At 38.2% G+C, this 21,462-nt stretch overlaps 1 protein-coding gene across 3 annotated transcripts in view; it reads right to left on the bottom strand.

The window, feature by feature from the left end:
* VPS13B (vacuolar protein sorting 13 homolog B) overlaps positions 1–21,462 on the bottom strand; it is a 731,003-nt gene that overhangs the window by 537,636 nt on the left and 171,905 nt on the right. For all 3 annotated transcript variants that reach the window (XM_075549441.1, XM_075549440.1, XM_075549439.1), the window contains exons 18-19: positions 9,157–9,291; positions 8,290–8,463 (exon numbers count right to left, since the gene is read on the bottom strand). In XM_075549441.1, the coding sequence (XP_075405556.1) occupies positions 8,290–8,463; positions 9,157–9,291 (309 nt within the window). The remainder of the gene's footprint in view (positions 1–8,289; positions 8,464–9,156; positions 9,292–21,462) is intronic.

Raw genomic sequence — 21,462 nt, forward strand, 5'->3', positions numbered from 1 at the left:
GAATTATAACAAATTATGGCTAACACTATAAAGAATGAAAAACCCATAACACTTAATTGTGCTCAAGCAGAACATATACCTAGACTAAGGGTCAGTTATTTGAACAGAACAAGATGATATCGAATGTTTTAAAACCAGGAAAGTGTGCATCAGGGTTTTATCTTTTCACCATTAAGATTAGGTTTTGTTCACTACAGTTAGGAATGACATAGCATTTCATGTGACTTACCGAGTAAAACCAGACCAAGAAACTGAAGTCACAGACCAATGAATTGAAGACTTAACTATTACTAGAACCATTTAATAAGAAAGATACTCTCTCCAATAGTGCATATAGGCAGGGAATGGGGAAAGAGAATAAGGAATTATTACTCACCTGTGATTTGTATTCACACTTCTCACCACGTCATAAATTGATTTATTTACTCAACAAAAATTTCTCAACCATTTCATGTTAAGAAATATTAAGTATTGGAGCTTAATGATAAGCCAACAATTCCCCATCCAGTGGTGAAGACAGATAGCATTCAGTTCATGCAATCTAGAAATGTGCTCTCTCTCAAAAAGGCTTCTAAAGAAAAGTACACCAACTCATCACTTGCCAACAGGATGAGGTTCCAAATACCAGGGTCACTCACTACTTTAGAAAATTGCAATTATGTGAAAACAGAGGACAGATGAATCAAGTAACGTTGAGAATGACTACATCATTACATCACTGTCACATTTCAACATTTTGTAACTCCCAAATCACTGAGATGCACAACACAACTAAGTTGACACAACCTGACCCATCACAGTAGTTGGCATTAATCTTACCTTCCACCTTGGCGCTTGTTACCCCTACAAAGACCGTATAGACTCGTGTATAAGCCGAGTTTTTCAGCACATTTTTAATGCAGTTTTTGTGGTGAAACGAGGTATCTCGGCTGATGTTTGGGTTCGCTATTACTAGAGTATATATGGTACATTGTTAATATACCAAAAAGATCAGCTTTTCCGTGCCCCCTTATGTTTGTAAATGTGAAATGTTTGTACAATGAGACAGTCCATTTGAGAGAAATGGGTGCATAGAAATTATGAAAAGATGGCACAGATGAATCTGATACATGGTAAAACCAGGGACAACGTCGGGAAGGTCCCCTTGGTGGGGAGGAGGTGTATGATCTGAGCTAAAACCTTAAGAATGAATCACAATTAAACGGGAAATGGACGATGATAACTAAAAGTCCCAGGGAGAGGGGGACAAAAACACTCAAAACTGTATTTGGAAAACAATAATCACCTGTGAGACTGGGTGATTCCGATAGTGGACTGGATGCACATAAAGGGAAAGGAATATGATTGTGGTAGTTATGTAATCTGTTGTCAGTTTGAGACTTAAGAGTGGAGGGGTAGAGTCTAACCTGTCAATCAGGTCACAGCTTCAGGACCTCATTTGGAGGCGCAGAGATAAATAGCTCGCGGCAGGCAGGACGCACTCACTCTGTGAAACGTTACTGATGAATGAACCTGATGGAGCGACACTGATGCCACAAGACCTTCTACCCACTGGCCTGTGAGCTTATCACATTCAGTGTCATTGCATGCAGAGTAATTTATAAATTGGTATTGGACGTATGGGCTAATATAGGAATTATGAACTTGATCGGGACTGGACTGGGATGTTTTCACAATAGTCTACTGCTCTTGTATATAAAGCTCTTTCTTATACACACGAGTACTTACGAATTTCTCTAGTTGAGCCAGACTAACGTAATGATGCAAAAGGAATGCCTTGCATTGGCTTAGAAATTTATTTCAGTCATATAAATTGATAATTCCCTTTAATAAGATGTGCATTCCTTCACATTCTGAAGTTACAGCCTAAGTTGTGATTGACTTACATCTATGACACAAAATTTGTTGGTATCTAGGTTTACAATCTCCTCTTGAATTTGAGGGTAAATACTGAATGAAAGTTTTTTAAACACTCTTCCACACACCATACCAGCATCTCCACATTCCTCTAAAATTCTACGACTATCTCCTTCACCCTTTCAAGATCAAATTATTTTCTGCTCTGAATTTTTTCATTGTTTCCATGTGTTTTCAGTACTGGATAGCATTTTGAATAATATATATGTAGGTAACACAGTTTTGATGCTATTAATGGGACATAGATGTCCCCAGCCTTCTCAGGTATTGGGATGGGTGACAGGAGGCTAATTTCTTCAGACTCACACATTTTCACAGGCTCTCGCTATGTGGCAGCATTAGCCCACTGAACCCCAGAGGTGAAAACTATAGAGGTGGGCACTCTATGCTCATTTCACTGTTCACATAGAACTTTGCACTCAAATGCCAATTATGCAAATCATATAAACCTATGAAGAAGTTTATAAACAATCTTGCCTGGATATCTTTCTATTTATGTAAGTAAGACCAGCAGGGAATACTTTTGCTTCCCTTCAATCATTCCTACAAAAAGGACTTAACTAGCATTCTACAGAGTTGGTCCTTTGTGAAAAACAAAAACCCAAGACTGTTTCTGTCTTCTTTTTGTTCCCTAATCTCAAAAAGCAAAGAAAAGTTTGCTGAGTTCATTTACTCACTAATTCATTTATCAAATACTTCCTGGAAACCTACTGTATACTAGGGCACTACGATAGACAGAAGTCACAGAGCAATTAAAAAGAGTAGGGGCGGGGGAGATGAATACTCCTACCCAAATGAAGTATAAATTTCTAATAAAAGTAAGGGGGGGAACATTGATATAAATTAGTAATGTATATATAATAAGTATATATATATAATACGTTTTGTTTCACTGACCACACAAAGGCATTCACTGATGTGGATCACAGAAAACTACGGAGAACATTGCAAACAACTGAGATTCCAGAATTGTGTTCCTAAAAGTCCTGTACACCAAACCAGGGGTTAAGTCTTTCAAATGAACAAAAAAGGGATACTGCATGGTTGAAAATAAGGACAGCTGTGCATGAGGATTCTCTCCTTCTGCCATATTTATTCAATCTTTATGTTGACCAAATGATCCCAGAAACTGAACTACATTAAGTACGCAACATCAGAATTAGAGCAGGGCTTCTTACTAACCTGTACTGTGCAGATAACACAAGATCGAGGGCTAAAAAGGAAAAGGCCTTGAACCACTTACAGATTGATGTGCCTCGACAAACAAACACAGCATTAAGTATGGACTGCAACTCAGAGGTCCTAAAATCCTCACAACTGGACCAATAAACAACAGAAAGATAAAACAGAAAAGATTGAAGTTGTCAACAGTTTCATTTTGTTTGAGTCCAAAAAAAATGCCCACAGAAACAAACAGCAGTCAAAAAATCAAATTGCGTAGGACACTGGGCAAACCTGCTGCCCTCAAAAGGCTCTTCAAAATGTTAAAAAGGAAAGATGTCACTTTGAGGACTAGGGCAAGCCTGACCCACACCATGATATGTTCAATCCTCTCCCCTGCATATAAAAGCTGGGCAAGGAATAGCAAAGACCAGAGAAGAACTGAGAATTTTGAATTAAGGGGTTGGTGAAGAAGAACGAATGTACACGTACTGCCAAATAAACAAACAGACCTGTCTTGAAGAAGTACAGCCAGAATATGTTATAGAAGCAAAGATGGTGAGACTGCCATCAGCAGGGACCAGTTCCAGGAGAAGGGCACACGCTTGGTAAAGGACAAGGCCAGCCAAAAAGATGAACACCCTCGACAAGATGACAGAGGCTGCAATGGTGGGATCAAGCAGAAGAACGACTGGGAGGATGCCACAGGACTGGTTCACCCTTCTGTTGTTTGGGGTGGGACAGTCAATGACACCCAAGAAAAATTAAGGAGCAGTAGGCAAGTAAGAAGTAGCTGTACAGGTGAAAAATGAGAGTGAAAGAAAGAAAAAGAAAGAAACTTTTTTTTTTGAAAAAAAATTTTAAGAGTAGCAAAGAAAGTACTTGAAAGGGCAGTATTTCAGAAAAATCATAAATGATAATAGTAAGGTTTTTATCCATTTAAAATTCATTTTCTTTTTGTTATATGTGTGTCAGCTCTGACTATACCACCAGGGAATAATACTTGTGCACCCAGATGATCATACAACCAATTTAAATCTTGTTATATAAGATTAATGAGAACTGTTTTAAAGCTGTCTCTGAAAATTAAATATTTATTTGTGTTCTAATTCAGTTCTTAAATACTTAAGCCAAGAGTCAGGGTGGCAATTCCCAAGTGGATGAAAACTTTTAATGTAAAATACTCAAAATATGTGGATGCGGTTTACATGACAACACATTACATGGCAGGATATCAAATGCCCAACAGAATAGTTATGAAGCACCAAATATAAGATCACATTAAAATTTTACACTCAGACCATAAACATATCACTAAACTACCACTAATATTCAAGATTTGGTGAACTTCGTTAAGAGCACCTCCCACCAAAAAAAATCAACACTTTTATCCTATACGAAGTACAGGTGTATGCCCCTCCCCCAAGAAGAATTTATTTCAGAGGACAGCACTGAATCTGGAACTCCAGGAGAAGGACATGTCTTATCAGAGCACATAGGAGCAAATGAAGATGGAGGAAGAGAGATTAGAGCACATCCTGCCCCACCAAGCCTTGACGAAGATATTCCCGCTCAGAGCAGCCAATCCACAGAGAAGACCACATGGCTGGCCCCACTATCAGACACAATATCCCTCACTGACCCATAGCCCTACAGGGGACAACACTGGAGACAATGTGGGAATTCTGTCCCATCTGATCCCACCACACAGAGGAAAAACACTAAGGGCATGCAACAGAACGGCAGGCGCAACAGAGCAACGATGTCCCCAGGGAATACCAAAAATAAGACTTCAAGGCCAGGGTTTGGCGCCCCATCAGACTCAACCAGAAAACATTCCTAAAGGCCAACAAACAGTCCTGGAACTAATTATAAGCTTTATTTTGTTGTGTTTTGTTTTGGGTTTTTTTGTCATTGGCTTGTTGTTGTTTTGTTTCTTCTTTTGCTTGGTTGTGCTCTGTCTTATTTTTGTGCATGCCATTATCTCCGCAAGTCTGTCAAAATAAAATAAGCTGGATAAACAATCTGGAGGAGAAAACAAGGGGACTGACAGTTCCAGGGGACATGGGAGAGGGGGAGGTAGGGGGAAAGGAAGTAGTGTTAACAAACCCAGGGACAAGAGAACAACAAGTGATCCAAATTGGTGGTAAGGAGTGTGTAGGAAGTCTGGTAGGGTGTGACCAAGGAAAATGTAACCGAGAGGAATTACTGAAACCCAAATGAAGGCTGAACATGATAGTGGGTCAAGAGGAAAGTCAAAGGAAATAAAGAAAAGAGGTAGGAGGCAAAGGGCATTTATAAAAATCTAAATAAAGGCAATCATATATGTAAATATATTTACATATGATGATAGGGAAATATATCTATGTGCATATATGTATAGGTTTAGTATTAAGGTAGCAGATGGACATTGGGCCTCCACTCAAGTACTCCCTCGATTCAAGAATACTTTGTTCTATTAAACTGGCATTCCATGATGCTCACCTTCCCGACAGAATCACTGAAGACACAGTGGGTGCATAAGGAAATGTGATGAAGAAATCTGATGATGCCTGGCTATAAAAAGATACAGCATCTGGGGTCTTAGAGGTTTGAAGGTAAAGAAGCGGCCATCTAGCTATGAAGCAACAAAGTCCACATGGAAGAAACACACCAGCCTACATGATCACAAGGTGCCAAAGGGATCAGTTATCAGGCATCAAAGAACAAAAAAATCGTATCACTGTGTGTTCACCTCCCCGATACAATCATTGAAGACAAACGGATGCATAGGGAAATGTGGTGAAGAAAGCTGATGGTGCCCGGCTATCAAAAGAGATAGCGTCCGGGGACTTAAAAATTTGAAGGTAAACAAGCAGCCATATAACTCAAAAGCAACCAAATCCACATGGAAGAAGCACAACAGCCTATGCAATCAGGAGGTGTGGAAGGGATCAGGTATCAGGCATCATCAGACAAAAAAAACATATCATTGTGAATGAGGGAGAGTGCAGAGTAGGGACCCAAAGCCCATCTGTAGGCAATTAGACATCCCCTTACAGAAGGTTCACGGGGAGGAGATGAGCCAATCAGGGTGCGGTGTAGCAACAATGAAACATACAACTTTCCTCTAGTTCCTAAATGCTTCCCCTACCCCCACTATCATGATCTCAATTCTACCTTACAAATCTAGCTAGACCAGGGGATGTACACAGGAACAGATGGGAACCGTAAACACAGGGAATCCCAGGTGGATGATCCCTTCAGGACCAGTGCTGAGAGTGGCGATACCAGGAGGGTGAAAGGAGTGTGGGGTGGCAAGGGGAAACCCATGACAAGGATCTACATATAACCTGGGGGATGGATAACAGAAAAGTGGGTGAAGGGGGACATCGAACAGTTTAAGATATGACAAAAATAATTTATAAATTATCAAAGGTTCATGAGGAAAGGGGGAAGCAGGAAGGGAGGGGAAAAATGAGTAGCTGATGCCAGGGGCTTAAGGGGAAAGCATACGTTTTGAGAATGATGAGGGCCATGAATGTACAAGTGTGCTTGACACAATTGATGTATGGATGGATTGTGGTAAGAGTTGTGTAGGTCCCTAAAGGAATGATAATAAAAAAAGTATAGGTCTCAAAGATAATTTTTTACCTCACAGATTTACCATTAGGTCTATTTAAAATTGAACTCCTTTACGTGCCCCTCGAAATGCATCTGAATTCCAATGGATAGGAGAACACTGCTGAACACACAGCTCACTCACTCTAGTTGAGTCGATTTCACACCCAGGCAATGGCTCCTGTCTAACTCTCAAATGTATGGCACTCCAGTAACATTAGGCCCTTCAGCAACTTCAAAATTGAAACTGAGGGCCTGCTCACTTCAATGGCACCTAAATTATCTGAAGGCTTCTCAGAAACAAAGCCTAGTTGAGGAACCCACAAACTATGGATCATCATATTAAGTATCTAATAAACAGTATATTTAAGAAACATGATTACATAGATATTAACAAAGACATACATTTATTTAACCACTAATCTTTTAGGCATTAAACTTGTGACAGGTAGACCATACAGTCTGAAACTGGCCTAGTACCTATGCTTGTAAATAAAGTGTAAATGGAACCTTAACAACATCTATTCATTTACCAACTGTTCATGGCTATCTTCATGCTGCCACAGCTTGATTCAGTATGTGACAGCTCATACAGCCCACAAAGGCTAAAATATTAATTATTTGGCCTTTCATCACAAAATTTGCTGAACCCTGACATAACATCTAACTTATGCACAACATTCAAGTTAATATTAAATTCCATATAGTCACTATTCAATTAAATACTAATTTTTCTGAATTTCTATTTTGAACTTAGAGTGATGATTAATCTAAGCTATTTTCTAAGCACTACACTATCTGTTGAATAATTTTAACTGAGCTTTACTTTTAAAAAAAGCTCTATGAAACCACTTCATCATTAGCCAATTAAAATTCTAATGAAAAATTACATGCCTTAATATTTTAAGAACTCCCCCAATCAGTACTTTATTTCTAGACTCATAAACCTACAAGTTTAGCCATATGGGCTACTTTTCACTCATAGCTTGTCCTGGTCTCTAAGCACCACATCTTGTTTCTCATCCTGGAATGATCCTCGGGTATATCTCAGCTCAATTATGAGCAGTTACAAAACTTGCTATTATAGTACTGAATAAAATAAAATGGATGATAAGCAAAGTGCCATCACAAAAATGTAACTTTAGAAAATGAGATCTGTGCCTCTCTTTTTTGTTATCTGATTGTTTTTCTTGTCATGGGATTCCATGCTCAAATCCTTTTCCTTTCTACAGCACGGCGTAAGGCCCGAAGACTTGGGCCAGCTGAGGCTCACATCAAAGCACCGCTGCATCACTTTCCAAAATATTTCATTTCTATTCCTTCTTTGTATTCATGATAGCCTACAATTAAAAACTCGAGCTAAATGTTAATTATACAGCTGATCTCCCTGTGGAACAACATTGTACATTATAGCTAAAAACAAAATTGATCATCAAACATGGAATAAGATTTTTCACTTTAATTTTCAAGAAGCACAACTACAAATAGTATCTTCATGAGTGTAAATTACTTCTATAAAGAAAAGTAGAAAAGAGAAAGCACAATTTTAAAAGCCTTTCTGGAAAAGAAAATGGCAACGAAAGGGATGCTGACAGGTTGGTTGGCACCTACCAGAATCGTGGCAGTAGTCCTTACATTGTGGAACTTGGACTGTGAAGGCAATCAAGTCTGGAGCGAAGAGAGATTCCGGCTTCCTACTCTCACTGAGCCACCTGCTGCTATGAAGATCTTTAGTGTCAGAAGGACCCTGAAGTAAGGGAATCAATTTCTCTTTTCCATTATCACCTGAATAAAAAGATTTATGGAAAAAAATAAACCTCATGAAAAATGCTAGAGTAGCTTAAGGACTCTTGATTTAAAAATACACTAATGTAATATAACATTCCCATTATATCTGCTAATTTTAGATATGTATTCTCTGGAGTAAATTTAATTAAATCAAAAGCTTATCATTTATACATTTTGCTAATGTAAAACATGTCTGGAAAATCTTGTTAAAGAAATTTTTCAACTTTAACATTTGACTTCTAAAATTTGAATGGAAACTGTACCTCTATATACTTAGGAAATTTTGTTTGCACCCCAAAAGATAACAAATATTTCAAAAGAGAAGATAATGAAATAAAATCAATGAAGTCAACTGAAAGGTTTTATTAAAAAATACAGAGTTTTCTGTTTGTCTTATACTATTTCAAGTTAATTTTCAGTGTCCTATAAACTCCCAAATATCCCCAAAGTACAGAAATAAACTAATTTTTCTCCCTCCATTTTTGTCCTGTAAAATGTCCATAGAGCATTTCCTTAAATAAAAATTAATTTATTAAAGGCAAGCAGTATCATCCTGGCACACACAAAATTTAAAGTCTCTGATTCATAGAAACAATGAGTAAATTCTTGTTTCAGTAACGCTCCTTGTAAAACGCAAGGCCAATTCTCCTATACAGGCAATAAAGTTTTACATGGCCCAGCTGCACATACCTGGAGCTTTGGCACACATTTTTACTGATCCCACGGTCCCAGAGGCGCACTTGACCAATGATGTGCTGCAGCACTTCAATTCAACATTCTGGATTGAGCCCTCAAGGGTTGGCAGGGGATTCTTAGATTTCACACCTAATAAAAGAAAACTGCAAATGTACTAGCCGATTGAATTTAAATAATTTTTATATTCCTTCACCAAGACATTTAAACTTAATTATACTTTAATTATCTACCTCAGATGTTCTTACAGTATTTGTGTTAGGTCTCAAAGTTTGGTGTTTAGGAGGTGAAAGGATGCAATTTTAAAATAAGTGGGCTGAACTCTCACAGATATGCTTTTGATTAGCCAAGCTGAAGAAATAAAAGTAAATGCGCACGTATTTTTTTACAGATCAGGAGACAGCTTAAGAACTCATATTTGGCTTTAAAAGCTATAGTAAGATTTATATTTCGGAAATAATTTAACTTATAAATTAAGTGATTTTAAGGAGGGGCATTTAATTTAAACAGAAAGACTAGTACACATACTTTCTAGAATACCTTGGCCAGGTAATTTGAGAGAGAAACATGAGAGATCAGAGCAGGTTTGAATTCTAATGACATGTCTTCTAAAGCAGACCTACAAGCTATATGTAGATAAAAGAGAGCAAATTAATTATATACCAACCAAAAATAGACATTAAAATTTAGAGTATATGATGAACGATACAATGGCAAAGAAAGTAATGACTGCGCTGAAATAAAAGATTGGGGAAAACATAATAAATGGGAGACCCTAATCTTTACCCTGATGGGTGGGTCAGAACTGCACAGATCTCATCCACTAACTCAAGTAAGCAACTAACACTCACCCTTATTATGAATTACATTAGTCAAACTTCATGACTAGCCTATAAACCAATTTTACTATTACCTTCATGCTACATAGGAGAAATAGAAAATATAAAATCAACTAGAGGAAATAAGTAATGTTTATCCAAAACATCTCACATCTGAAATAGTGCTTTCCAAGGCACACTCATAAATTTTTATTGAGATGTTGTTAGCATAGTCTAACTACACTTAAAGAAGAGGAGCTCTCTAGGCTGTACCTGAAATATTTTAGCCACTACCAATGAAATGAATATAAATAATTATTTTATAATATAATTAATATAGTCTGAGGTCCTGCTCTTTCTTTCCAATACTTTCATTAAAAATAACAACTTCTGCCTATGAATAATAGGTGGCTATGGATGACAGTGAAGCTCAGGATTCATTTGTGAGATCGACATAGGAAATCTGGTAATTTTCCTCTATCTATTATGGAGAAATCAGCATAGACTGGTTACCAAACAGAGAGCATTGGAGAGATGACAATAGGAGATCAAAATGCTAACTCTGACTTGAACAATTTAAAACGTTGTCACTTAACCCCCCTCTGATACACATGGTGCCAGATTTGGTTTTCAACACTTTTTGTGTGTATGTGTGTGTTTCTTTTCCATATTAGGGTTTATCTCTGATGCACTTGGTCATCATGAGTAACCCTCTTGAATTTTTGTTATATGGTTTTCTGTTCTTTGGTATCTGAAACCCAGGATTAATGAAACTATAGAGACGACAAGTAGAATAAGGGTTCTTGTCGGGTACAGCCAAGGAGTGGGATAAAGGAAAACTGATACCACACAACTAAAGAAGGAAGAGAATGTTTTGGATGAGATTGTGGTAACAATTGTACAATACTGTTTGATGTGATTGAAATATGACATGCTATGATATCTACATTGGCTCCCAATAAAATGGTTTTGGGAAAATAATTTAAATACCAACTACCACGTGTTCTTCGTGCTGTGCTGTACCATCAACCGGATTCTTTCCCCACCACTGTCATGTCTGCCATAATGTGTTCTGCATGCTAAAAACTTTCCTAGAGTTTTAACCTAATAGTAGAAAGCAGTCAACTTGTCAGCATTTTTGTTTATTCTCATTAATAGACTTTAATTAATGAAAATCACCCGCATAAACCTCATGGAAATAAAAGAGCAAATCAGCTGTGGCCCTTTAATTTTAAACCCTCCACAAGATCATACAGATTTTTGTTTTTACATTTTACCAATAAATAAACAATCATAAAATGGCCAAAGGTAAATGCATACCTTTGAAATTGGCAAAGGCTCATATCAAATTTTTGGAACAGATATACTCAATGAACAACTAAGTGACTAAGTAGTCAGAAAGATTTACCAGTGGGTGATTAAACTAAGGTACAAGTTGTACTTCAATACAAAGCCCAGGAGAGGCTCCGAATATGAGAAACCCAGTAGTTCAGATGGAAGGGATGAAAATGAAACTTAAAAGATAAGCAGCAACTGAAAATCTCTATGAGACTCGACCTTTTCACTCATCATATATACCCATGTATAAGCCGAGTTTTTCAGCACATTTTAATACAGTTTTGTGGCAAAATTAGGTGTCTCAGCTGATATTCGGGCCGGCTTATAGTCCAGTATATATGGTAATCCATACAGCCAAAAAGCTACCCGGAACTCATCATGGTTGAGAGGATTGAAGGAAGACATTGAAACAGAGTACTGAACTAAGGAATATGAGACACAGCTAAAGAAAAGGGCACCTGCTAAAAGTCGGGATTATCTCTAAGTCTATACACAATATATATATACTAAATGATGAGAATTCCCTATTTTCTGCTGAGAATTGGGAGACCTAAATTTTTAACAGTCAAGGATTTACCTCTGTGGAAATTGACCAGCCTAAGAAGCAGAATCCGAAGATATTGTTAATTGGGTAACTCACAGCCACTGAGTTGATGCTGATTCACAGAGACTATGTTAAACCAGCTTGACTAGAAAAGCAAATGCAAAGACAGTCATATAGGTGGAAAAGAGAGCTTTATGTCAGGGGTCCTCCAACTGCAGCCCGCGGGCTACATGTGGCCCACGAGGACATTTATCTGGCCCACCGGGTGTTTCTGCTCCATTTATTACTTCAATATAAGATATGTACAGTGTCCATAGGAATTTGTTCATAGTTTTTCTTTAAACTATAGTCCGGCACTCCAACGGGTCTGAGGGACAGTGAACTGACCCCGTTTAAAAAGTCTGAGGACCCCTGCTTTATATCAAGAAGTAGTAATATATCAGGAAAACATCCCAGCCCAGTCGAGATCAAGTCCATAAATACCGACACTAGTCCATAAGTATGACACTAGTCCATAAATCCCTCTTTAGACTCACACATCTACATGCAATGATGCAGAATGCAGGAAAACCATAGGCCAGTGGGTGCAAAGTCTTGTGGATCCAGTGGCAGTGGAAACATCTACAGTCCTCGGTGTGGCTCCATGTGGCTTGTCAACAGAAATGGGAAAGCAGAGAGAGGGGCTCTCGAAGGTCGCAACGAGTCTTCAAGTGGCTTGTCAACAGGAAGGCGAAGGTAGAGAGAGAACTGTGACCTGACTGACGAGCTAAACTTTGCCCAGATGTTCTTATGGGAACCATGTTGGCACAAAAAAACCTAACAATCACAATGACCTCACAGGGCAGAACTGCCTTCTGTGGGTCTCTGAGATTGTAACTCTTAATAAAAGTAGAAAGTCCCATCTGTCTCCTGAGGATCTGCTGATGGTTTCAAACTCTTGCCCTTCCAGTTAGCAAACCAATACGTAACCACTATATAATGGTAGCTCCTAACTAGGTATTCCTTGCCAAAATACTATTCAATGTGCAATTCTCCTACAATCCAAGATGCTTTTCAACAAGCTCCAAACTCGCACAGAAGTTCTAGATTCTAGAAAGATGATCAAATATTTATTAAGTTGAAATAACTGAAGAGAATGGTGTCACATTAATCTTCAAAATGAGCATTTCAAGATCTATCCTGAAGTGTAACACTAGCAGTGGCAGGATAGTATTCGGATGCCTGTAAGGAAGACAGACCATTTAATACAATGATTATTTAAATTTATGCAACAATCACTAATGCCAAGGTTGGGGGTGCTGAATTTTTTAAATCAACTTCTGCAGTTTGAAACTGAGTTAAAATGTCGTCATGATGCCCTGAAAATTGCTGGCAACTGGAATGTGAGAGGCAAAAACAAAGAATAGTCGGGAATTGGAAGAGATGGCCTGGGTGACAGAAATGACACTGAAGAGTGCATGATAAAATTCGGTGTGAAAGTATGGCTCACAAAGGGACCAGGTATAAGGCATCATGCAATATATATATATATATATATATATATGCATGTGTGTATATATGTGTGTGGGTGTATATATGTATATATATACCATAGTGAATGAAGGGGGAAGTGCAGAGTGGAGACCCGAGGCCCAAGTGTCGACCACTGGAGATCCCCTCATAGAGGGGTTTAGGAGAGGAGACGGGTCAGTCAGGGTGCGATGTAGTACTGATGAAGAACACAGCTTTCCCCCAGATCCTGGATGCTTCCTCCCCCAACTACCATGATCCGAATTCTACCTTGCAGGACCGGATAGGGCAGAGGTTGTACAAGGATGCATATGGGAGCTGGAAGCACAGGGAATCCAGGGTGGATGATACCTTCAGGACCAGTGGTATGAGGGGCGACACTGGGAGAGTAGAGGATGAGTGGGTTGAAAAGGGGGGACCGATTACAAGGATCCACATGTGACCTCCTCCCTGGAGATTGATGGCAGAGAAGGGGGTGAAGGGAGACGCCGGATAGGGCAAGATATAACAAAATAATCTATAAATTATCAAGGGCTCATGAAGGAGGGGGAAGCGGGGGGGGGGGGGAGGAAGGGGGGAAAAAAAGAGGACCTGATGCAAAGGGCTTGAGTGGAGAGCAAATGCTTTGAGAGTGATTAGGGCAAAGAATGAACAGATGTGCTTTATACAATTGCTGTATGTATATGTATGGATTGTGATAAGAGTTGTATGAGCCCCTAATAAAATGGTTTTTTTAAAAAAAGAAAAGAAAATATGGCTCAGTGATAAAAATAAAAAAAAAAAGACACCCAGGGCACATGAGAGGACTCTAAGAAACATCAGTTCATGGGAAATCACTTTGTCAACAACAGAAACTACAAATCATCCACAGACGTCACCAGATAGAATTAACAAGGGTCAAATGGACTACAAGTGTGAAAAGAGGCGATGGAGAAGCTCAATAGTTTGAAGTACAACACATCCAGAGGCCCACTGCACACTCAAGTTGAAGCTGAAGAGTATTAAAACAAGTCCCCAAGAGTTAAAATATGATCTTAAGTATATCCATCTGAATTTACAGACTACTGCAATCATCTATTGGGCACACTGGACATTGATGACATTTTGTGGGATACCAGCAAGGACATCAACCATGAAAACACCAAAGTTCATTACAAAGAAAAAAAAGACAAAAATAGTTATCAGAAGAGACTAAAATTTGTTCTAGAAACAGTTGTAGAAATTGTAAGAAATAATAAAGTAAAAACTGATGAAATCAAAGGACAACTCAAGAAGACAAAGTAAACTTTTATACAAAAATATGCAAAGACCTATACGTCATCAAAAAGGAAAGGCATTACTCGAGCTAAAACAAATTAATAAAAGAACTGTAGTTTCAAGTCGCAAAGTTTAAAGATTCCATTGGCAAAAAAAAAAAAAAAAGAACCAACTGAACAACAAATAAAATGTTAGACGCACTCCCTGATGTATGCCAAGAAATTTCGGAGATAGTTGCCTGGCCAGCCAGCTGGAAGACATCCATCCATATTGTGCATGCACAGTCCAAAGAAAGTTGTTCCAACAGAGTGCAGAAATTATCAAACAAAAAGTATGTATTACACTGGACAACTCTGCTAGACAGCAAAGATGTCACTTCCAGGACAACAACATGAAACAGTAAAGAGAGCACTGCCCAGTCACAGAAGGAACAGGGAAGAAAACAAATAGAAAAGAGGTTCATCCCATAAAACAGTATGCAGAAGACTAAACAAGAGTGGCCAGCTCAGCAAGAATATACGTACAAAGTACTAGCAATGAAGCCAATCAGTTCTAAGCTTCATTAGGTGTCAAATATTGCAAATGTCTCCCTCTGGAAAACAAATAGCAAACTGCACACATAAAAAGGTTGTGGTTTGATTACTATTGATAATGATTATGCTGTTTTTTAATGTTGAAAAGTGGTGAAGTGATGATTTAGGGTTGAGTTATGCCACAATATCTAAGTAAAACTCACTTAACACTTTCAGAGCATAAAATCACTGAATTATGATTTCAAATATCACATAAAAGAAAATATAACTCACAATGATAATTAGGGGCAAACTGAACTTCAAATGTTCACAAAAATAAACACAGTTTTATATACTATGAGCATCACGTGCCTTGTTCTGCCCCCACTTAAACATCAGCAATCACTATTCATGTTGCTGTAATTACCAGCAACAAAGAATCAATAAGCATTTATGAACCAACGAGTACCTACAGATCTGCTTTTAATTCTTACAGCAGCTGCAGCAAATAATCAACTGACAAGACTTAGCTTCGTAGCAACATGATGATGAAAATAAATGCCTGAATTTAAAGCAATCTAGTCTGCTTAATGGACTATGACATAATTCTCAATATAAACTCTTGCTTATAACTCTAAATTGCTATGTATCCCAATCTCTCTTGCAAAAGACTGTCACACAAATCATGTATATAATTGTAAAACTTACATAAATCATTAATAAAAATTAATTTGCTCTTCTTTCTTTACTTATTTTGATTGCTGTATTATATTATGATTCTACATGTGTACGTGTACATGTACATGAAGAGACTATCAAAACGGATTATTCAGTGGACAGAGACTGGTTAAAGCACAAAAGAATTAACAATTTCTGGAAACCGTCTGACAAGCAAATTCGATAATATAACTGGCTGAGGAGAACACCAAATGCTCTAGTTCAGCGGTCTCAACCTGTGGGCTGCGTCCATTAGGAGGTAGAACGACCTTTTCACAGGGGTCGCCCGAGTCATAACAGTAGCAAAATGACAGTGATGAAGTAGCAATGAAAATAATTTTATGGTTGGGTGGTCACCACCACATGAGGAACTGTATGAAAGGGTCATGACATTTGGAAGGTTGAGAACCACTGCTCTAGGCTAAAAGACGATGTTCCCTGAAAAATACAGAACAATGCCTTCAATACAATGAATATTTGCATACGAATAATTTTGTCTTTCCTTGACATGTTCATTCATTATGAAATAAGTAAATAATAATAATTAGTATGTTGGCAGATCATGTGACTAATTTGTCCCCTCTGTTGGTTTTAAAAGTTCTACAGAGCATTAGCCAGTCAATGATTCACTAAAGTTGTGCATATATAGGTTTATGTTTATTTTTCCAAGCTGTGGTTTATGATTGTGAAATCTGGAGATTGACACTGTTCATCAAATTTGTGAGCAGAGAAGTCTGCAGCTCTCTCCCTTTCCAGCGCAATGTCTTTCAGGGTCACGTGCATATTCTGCCAGGTGCTGTCCAGTTGGTTCCAACTCAGCCCGAGGTATAACATAACACAATACTTCACCATACTCAACAAGTGTTATGTTTGAGACCAGCGTTGCAGTCATGGTGCCAGTCCACCTCATTTAGGGTCTTGTTCTTCTTAACCCCCGAGGCTCTGCTACATCCAACATGATGCCTTTTCCTAGGGATGGGTCGCTCCTGAGAAAAATGCCCCAAGGACATTACATCTTTCATTCTCAAGAGCACTCTGGCTGTACTTCTTCCATGACAGATTAATTTGTTTTAATGCAGTCTATGGTCCTTTGACTATTCATCAACATTGTCATTTAAATGCAACAGTTCTGCAAACTCCCTTCCTCAAGTGAAAACACTATGGGGCTTGGGTTAGGTACATTTTTGTCCACAAACTGACATCCTTTCTCTTCAGTACTTTAAAGAGGTTTTATGCAGCAGATATGCTGGATGCAGCATATCATTTAATTATTTGACTGCTCCTTCCATGAGTACGGCTTATGTATCCAAACAAAATGAAATTCTTGACAACCTCAAGCTTATCATGAAATTGTGTATTGGCCCTTTATGATGTTTTTCATTTCCTTTACACTGAATTGCAATCCATATGGATGACTGCAATCCCTGATTTTCATAAGCAACTGCTGCTTCAAGCCCTCTTCACGTTCAGCAATCAATGTTTTGTCAACTGCATATCAACTTACTGTTAAGTCTTCCTTGAATCTTGATGCCACCATTTTCTTCAGAGCCAGTCTTCTCAGATTATTTTCTCAGCATATAGACTGGGAAGTACGGTGAAAGGGAACAAGCCTGATGCATATGTTTTCTTATTTTAAACTCCGTCATACTCTCTTTATATGCCTGCCTGTTGGCTTATGTCCACGGTCCACATGAGCACAATGAAGTGTATTGGAACCCCCATTCTTCATAATGTTATCCATCATTTATTATGATCCACACAGTTGAATGCCTTTGCAGTCAATAAAACACAAGGAAGCATCTTTGTTATTCACTGCTTTCAACAAAATTCAAGTTGATGTCAGCTACAATATCCCCCATGCCATGTCCTCTTCAGAATCCAGCTTGGATTTCTGGCGGGTCCTAGTTGATTGATGTACTGCTAAAATCAGATACTGCCCTATTTTTAAAAGAATTTTACTTGCACATGATATTAAGGATATTGTTTAAGTATTTCTGCATTGTGTTGGGTCATCTTTCCTTGGAGTGGTCACAAATAAGATTTCTTCCTGTCCATTGGCCACAAAGCTGTCTTTCAAGTTTCTTGGCACAAAGGAATGAGTGCTTCCAGTGCTTCATTAGCTTGTTGGAAAACTCATGGAGTGCGGTTTTCCAATGTGCTAAAGCACTCAGTGCAGTTCAGACTTCGTCCTTCGACGCCATGATCCATATTCTGTGTACCTTATATATTAGAGTATTAAGCCAACCCCATTACCAACTGAGGCACCAAATTTTACCACAAAAACTGCATTAAAAACGTGCTGAAAAACTCTGTTTATACACCAGTATATATGGTATTTAAATGGTTTCACACTGCTAGCATTACTTTTTTCCTGATTTTTATATTCGTTTATGGCACTCTAAAAGAACTGAAGTTACATGAACAAAATATTGAACAATTCAGGAAACATGTAAAAGGATGGAAATACATATACATACGTGTGTACCCCCATATATATACATGTGCATACATGTATATATTAAAACATATATCTTTCTTATTCCAGGGACCAGATCTACAGATCTGTATTTTTCATTTGCCATATCTATTTTCAGTGCTTTTTGGGGGTAATTTATTTATAATTATGTTTAATTTCAAAAATAATATTTTGGGCTTAGACAAATCCAGTTTAATCTATTCTTTTTTTATTATTAAACCCATTCAATAGTTTGGCCTCTACAAATTATAGTCCTTTTCTAGTCTTTATCCATAATATCTTATTCCGCTCCCAGGTTATCTTTTTAAATCTACCTTTTACCCTGTTTTGGGCCATTATTGTATTATAAATACTGGAGTCTAATCCTGCCATGGGGTATTTCCCTAACTATTTGATCTTGGTGAACTATTTCCTCAGAGTTTTGCCATCTGGGAATAAAAGTTTACATTTGACAATGCTTTTTTTCTTTCCTCCAAATACATGACCTGAGTTGAAAGTACAGGCCATAGCAAATAATTGTGGCTTTTACCAAGTGTCTGGTCAGATTTTTCATTTTAAATTTTCCTCGGGATGAGTTTTCAAATCAACTCATTGGTTTAACAGCTCTGAGCCCATGCAAGAACTAAAATCAAAGCAAGGAGACGAATATAGCTACAAATCGTCAGGGGCAGCATGCTGGCGCTTTTACATCATGACTAACACAAAAGGAGCTTCTTTGTTAAGTCAGGAATAGAGCTGTACTAACACACAGTCTAGCTTTTCACTACTCCTTTGAAGTTGTAAGTTTAAGAAAAGGAAACATTACCTCCAATTCCTCCTGTTCTTGTCTGCACACCCTTTTGGATAGTAAAAGCCAAGCTCGCTGGTACAACAGTCACCAAAGCCACTGGCACAGTCAAGTGTCAGTGTCTGGCTTTCCTCTTTGTTTGGGGATCCCAGATTATTGTCTTTCCCTTTTATTTACACCTTACTTTCCTCCCTTTTCTCCCATTCTTCCCTCTTTTTAAGCTCAGCAACATATTTAAGAAACAACTACGTTATATATTACCCAGCAGGGCTATTTATAAAGGAAAAATTTTCAAGTTCCATGCAGCCAGAAAAACAGGTCATGTTAAAATATATTTATTAAGAAAAGGCAGCCTACAAATGAGCTTTCATGAAAGAAGTGAGGAAGCAACAAGCATGTTTTGAGTTCATACACTGTGAAGCAAGGGAACATAGTAAGCACAGAGACAACTCTACAATGCAGTTGGCTTGCACTCTTGCTATTTTCTCACCTGGACAATAAATGTGAATCCATATCTGCCCTAAAGAATAATGAGGAACAAGGAGAAAAATGAATACCTGGCCGAGATTAGCAAAATACTTGGTGAGTAAATGATCAATCAATATTAGCTATTCTATTACTATTATAAATTATTCAATTTTAGGTAAATAAGAGTTGAATATAAGATGTACTAATGATCAAACCTTAATTCTACGTATAAATTGTGCAATCTTGGATCCGAAACCTCTTTTCTTTCTCAGTTTCTTTTTCATAGAAGGGATGAAATACTGTTATGTACCTTCAGTATTTTTGCAAGCATGAAAAATGTACAATAGACCATTAAGTAGTTATTATGATTTTCAATATATTATAGAAAAGGTATATAGGCTAGGTAAAGTACATGATGAGAGAGGAGGAAAATGAAATTTTTAAGAAATGACTGTTAATATGTATGTAAACTGCTTTGCAAGGATAACATTCTAAAACTTGTCATATGTCCTCCTAGCCTTCAAAAACTCAAATTGCTGTCATCACACTGATTCCAACTCATAGTGATCCTATAATAGGGCAGTGTAGAACTGGCTCTGTGGGTGTCTGAGACTGGAACTCTTCAGGGGAGTAGAAAGAAAGCCCTGTCTCTCCCCCAAGGAGCAGCTAGCGGTTTCTAACTGTGGACACTGAGGTTAGTAGCCCAACTTCTAACCACTCTGCCACCAGGCCTCCTCCCCCTATCCTAGAGAGCTGTAAGAGAGTGAGAACTGACCGGATGGCAGTGAGCTCGTCTGTGTTTCATACTGACAACCAGAGGCGAGAGAGGGGGCCATTACTCTTGACCACGAAGGCAAAAAACAAACAAAAATACCATACTATAAACACAAAGCATCTTCTAAACTGAGAGAGAGAGAGAGAGAGAGAGAGAGAGAGAGAGAGAGAGAGAGAGAGAGAGAGAGAGAGAGAGAGAGAGGAGAGAACTGGCAAAGGGACAACATTCGCTCCGCACAGGACAAGATTACTACTTCCTCCTGAGCTGAGCTATCATCATTCTCTCACAAGAGGCTCTCAATTCCATCAGAGTAGACACAGTATCGTTCAGGGTTGGTGACCTGTTACAAATCTCTATATTGACAAAGTATTCTTTTGTTATAAGAATGGACTGCAACCAACATCGTTCTATGACAGAAGCAAAGACCAAATACACATAACTCTGAACTGTTTTTCAGTCCAGGAGAATCAAGTGTTATGGGCAAGACAATTCCCAAAGACAGCAGCTTTGAGCCAAGTGTTCTGGTATTTTCGAATGTATCAGATGATGTAAAATTTGAACAATGAGTAAGGAAGACTAAAGAATTAATTTTGAATTGGAATTATGGAGCTGGCAAAGAATATTGAAGGTATCCAAGACTGCCAAAAGAACAAACAGATCTGTGTTGGAAGAAGTACAGTTACAATGTTTCTGAGACATAAGAATGGGAAAATGGCAAGATTTCACTTCAAATGCTTTGGGACATGTTACTAGGAAGAGACCAGGAAAAGGCCTGCTTGGTAAAGTTTCGGGGCATCGAAAAAGAGAAAAACTCTCACAGGGATGGATGGACACAATGGCGGCAACAACGGGCTCACATGCAACAATCGTGAGAATGGCACAGGACCAGGTTGTGCATGGTAGGTAAGACTCGGAACCACTTAAAGGCAGCAGCAGCCAAGAACTGGCCATGTCTAACACACTAATCCTGGCTTCAGGATCAGGATCCATTCTTACCCACAACTAAGTGGTCATTGACTGATATTCCCTTTGACACAGTACTAATTTGACCAGTATCATTATGTATTCACTTGTTTACTTGTTCATTCATTCATAGGTATTT

The sequence above is a fragment of the Tenrec ecaudatus genome, chromosome 5, assembly GCF_050624435.1.
Source record: "Tenrec ecaudatus isolate mTenEca1 chromosome 5, mTenEca1.hap1, whole genome shotgun sequence".
Classification (NCBI taxonomy): Eukaryota; Metazoa; Chordata; class Mammalia; order Afrosoricida; family Tenrecidae; genus Tenrec; species Tenrec ecaudatus.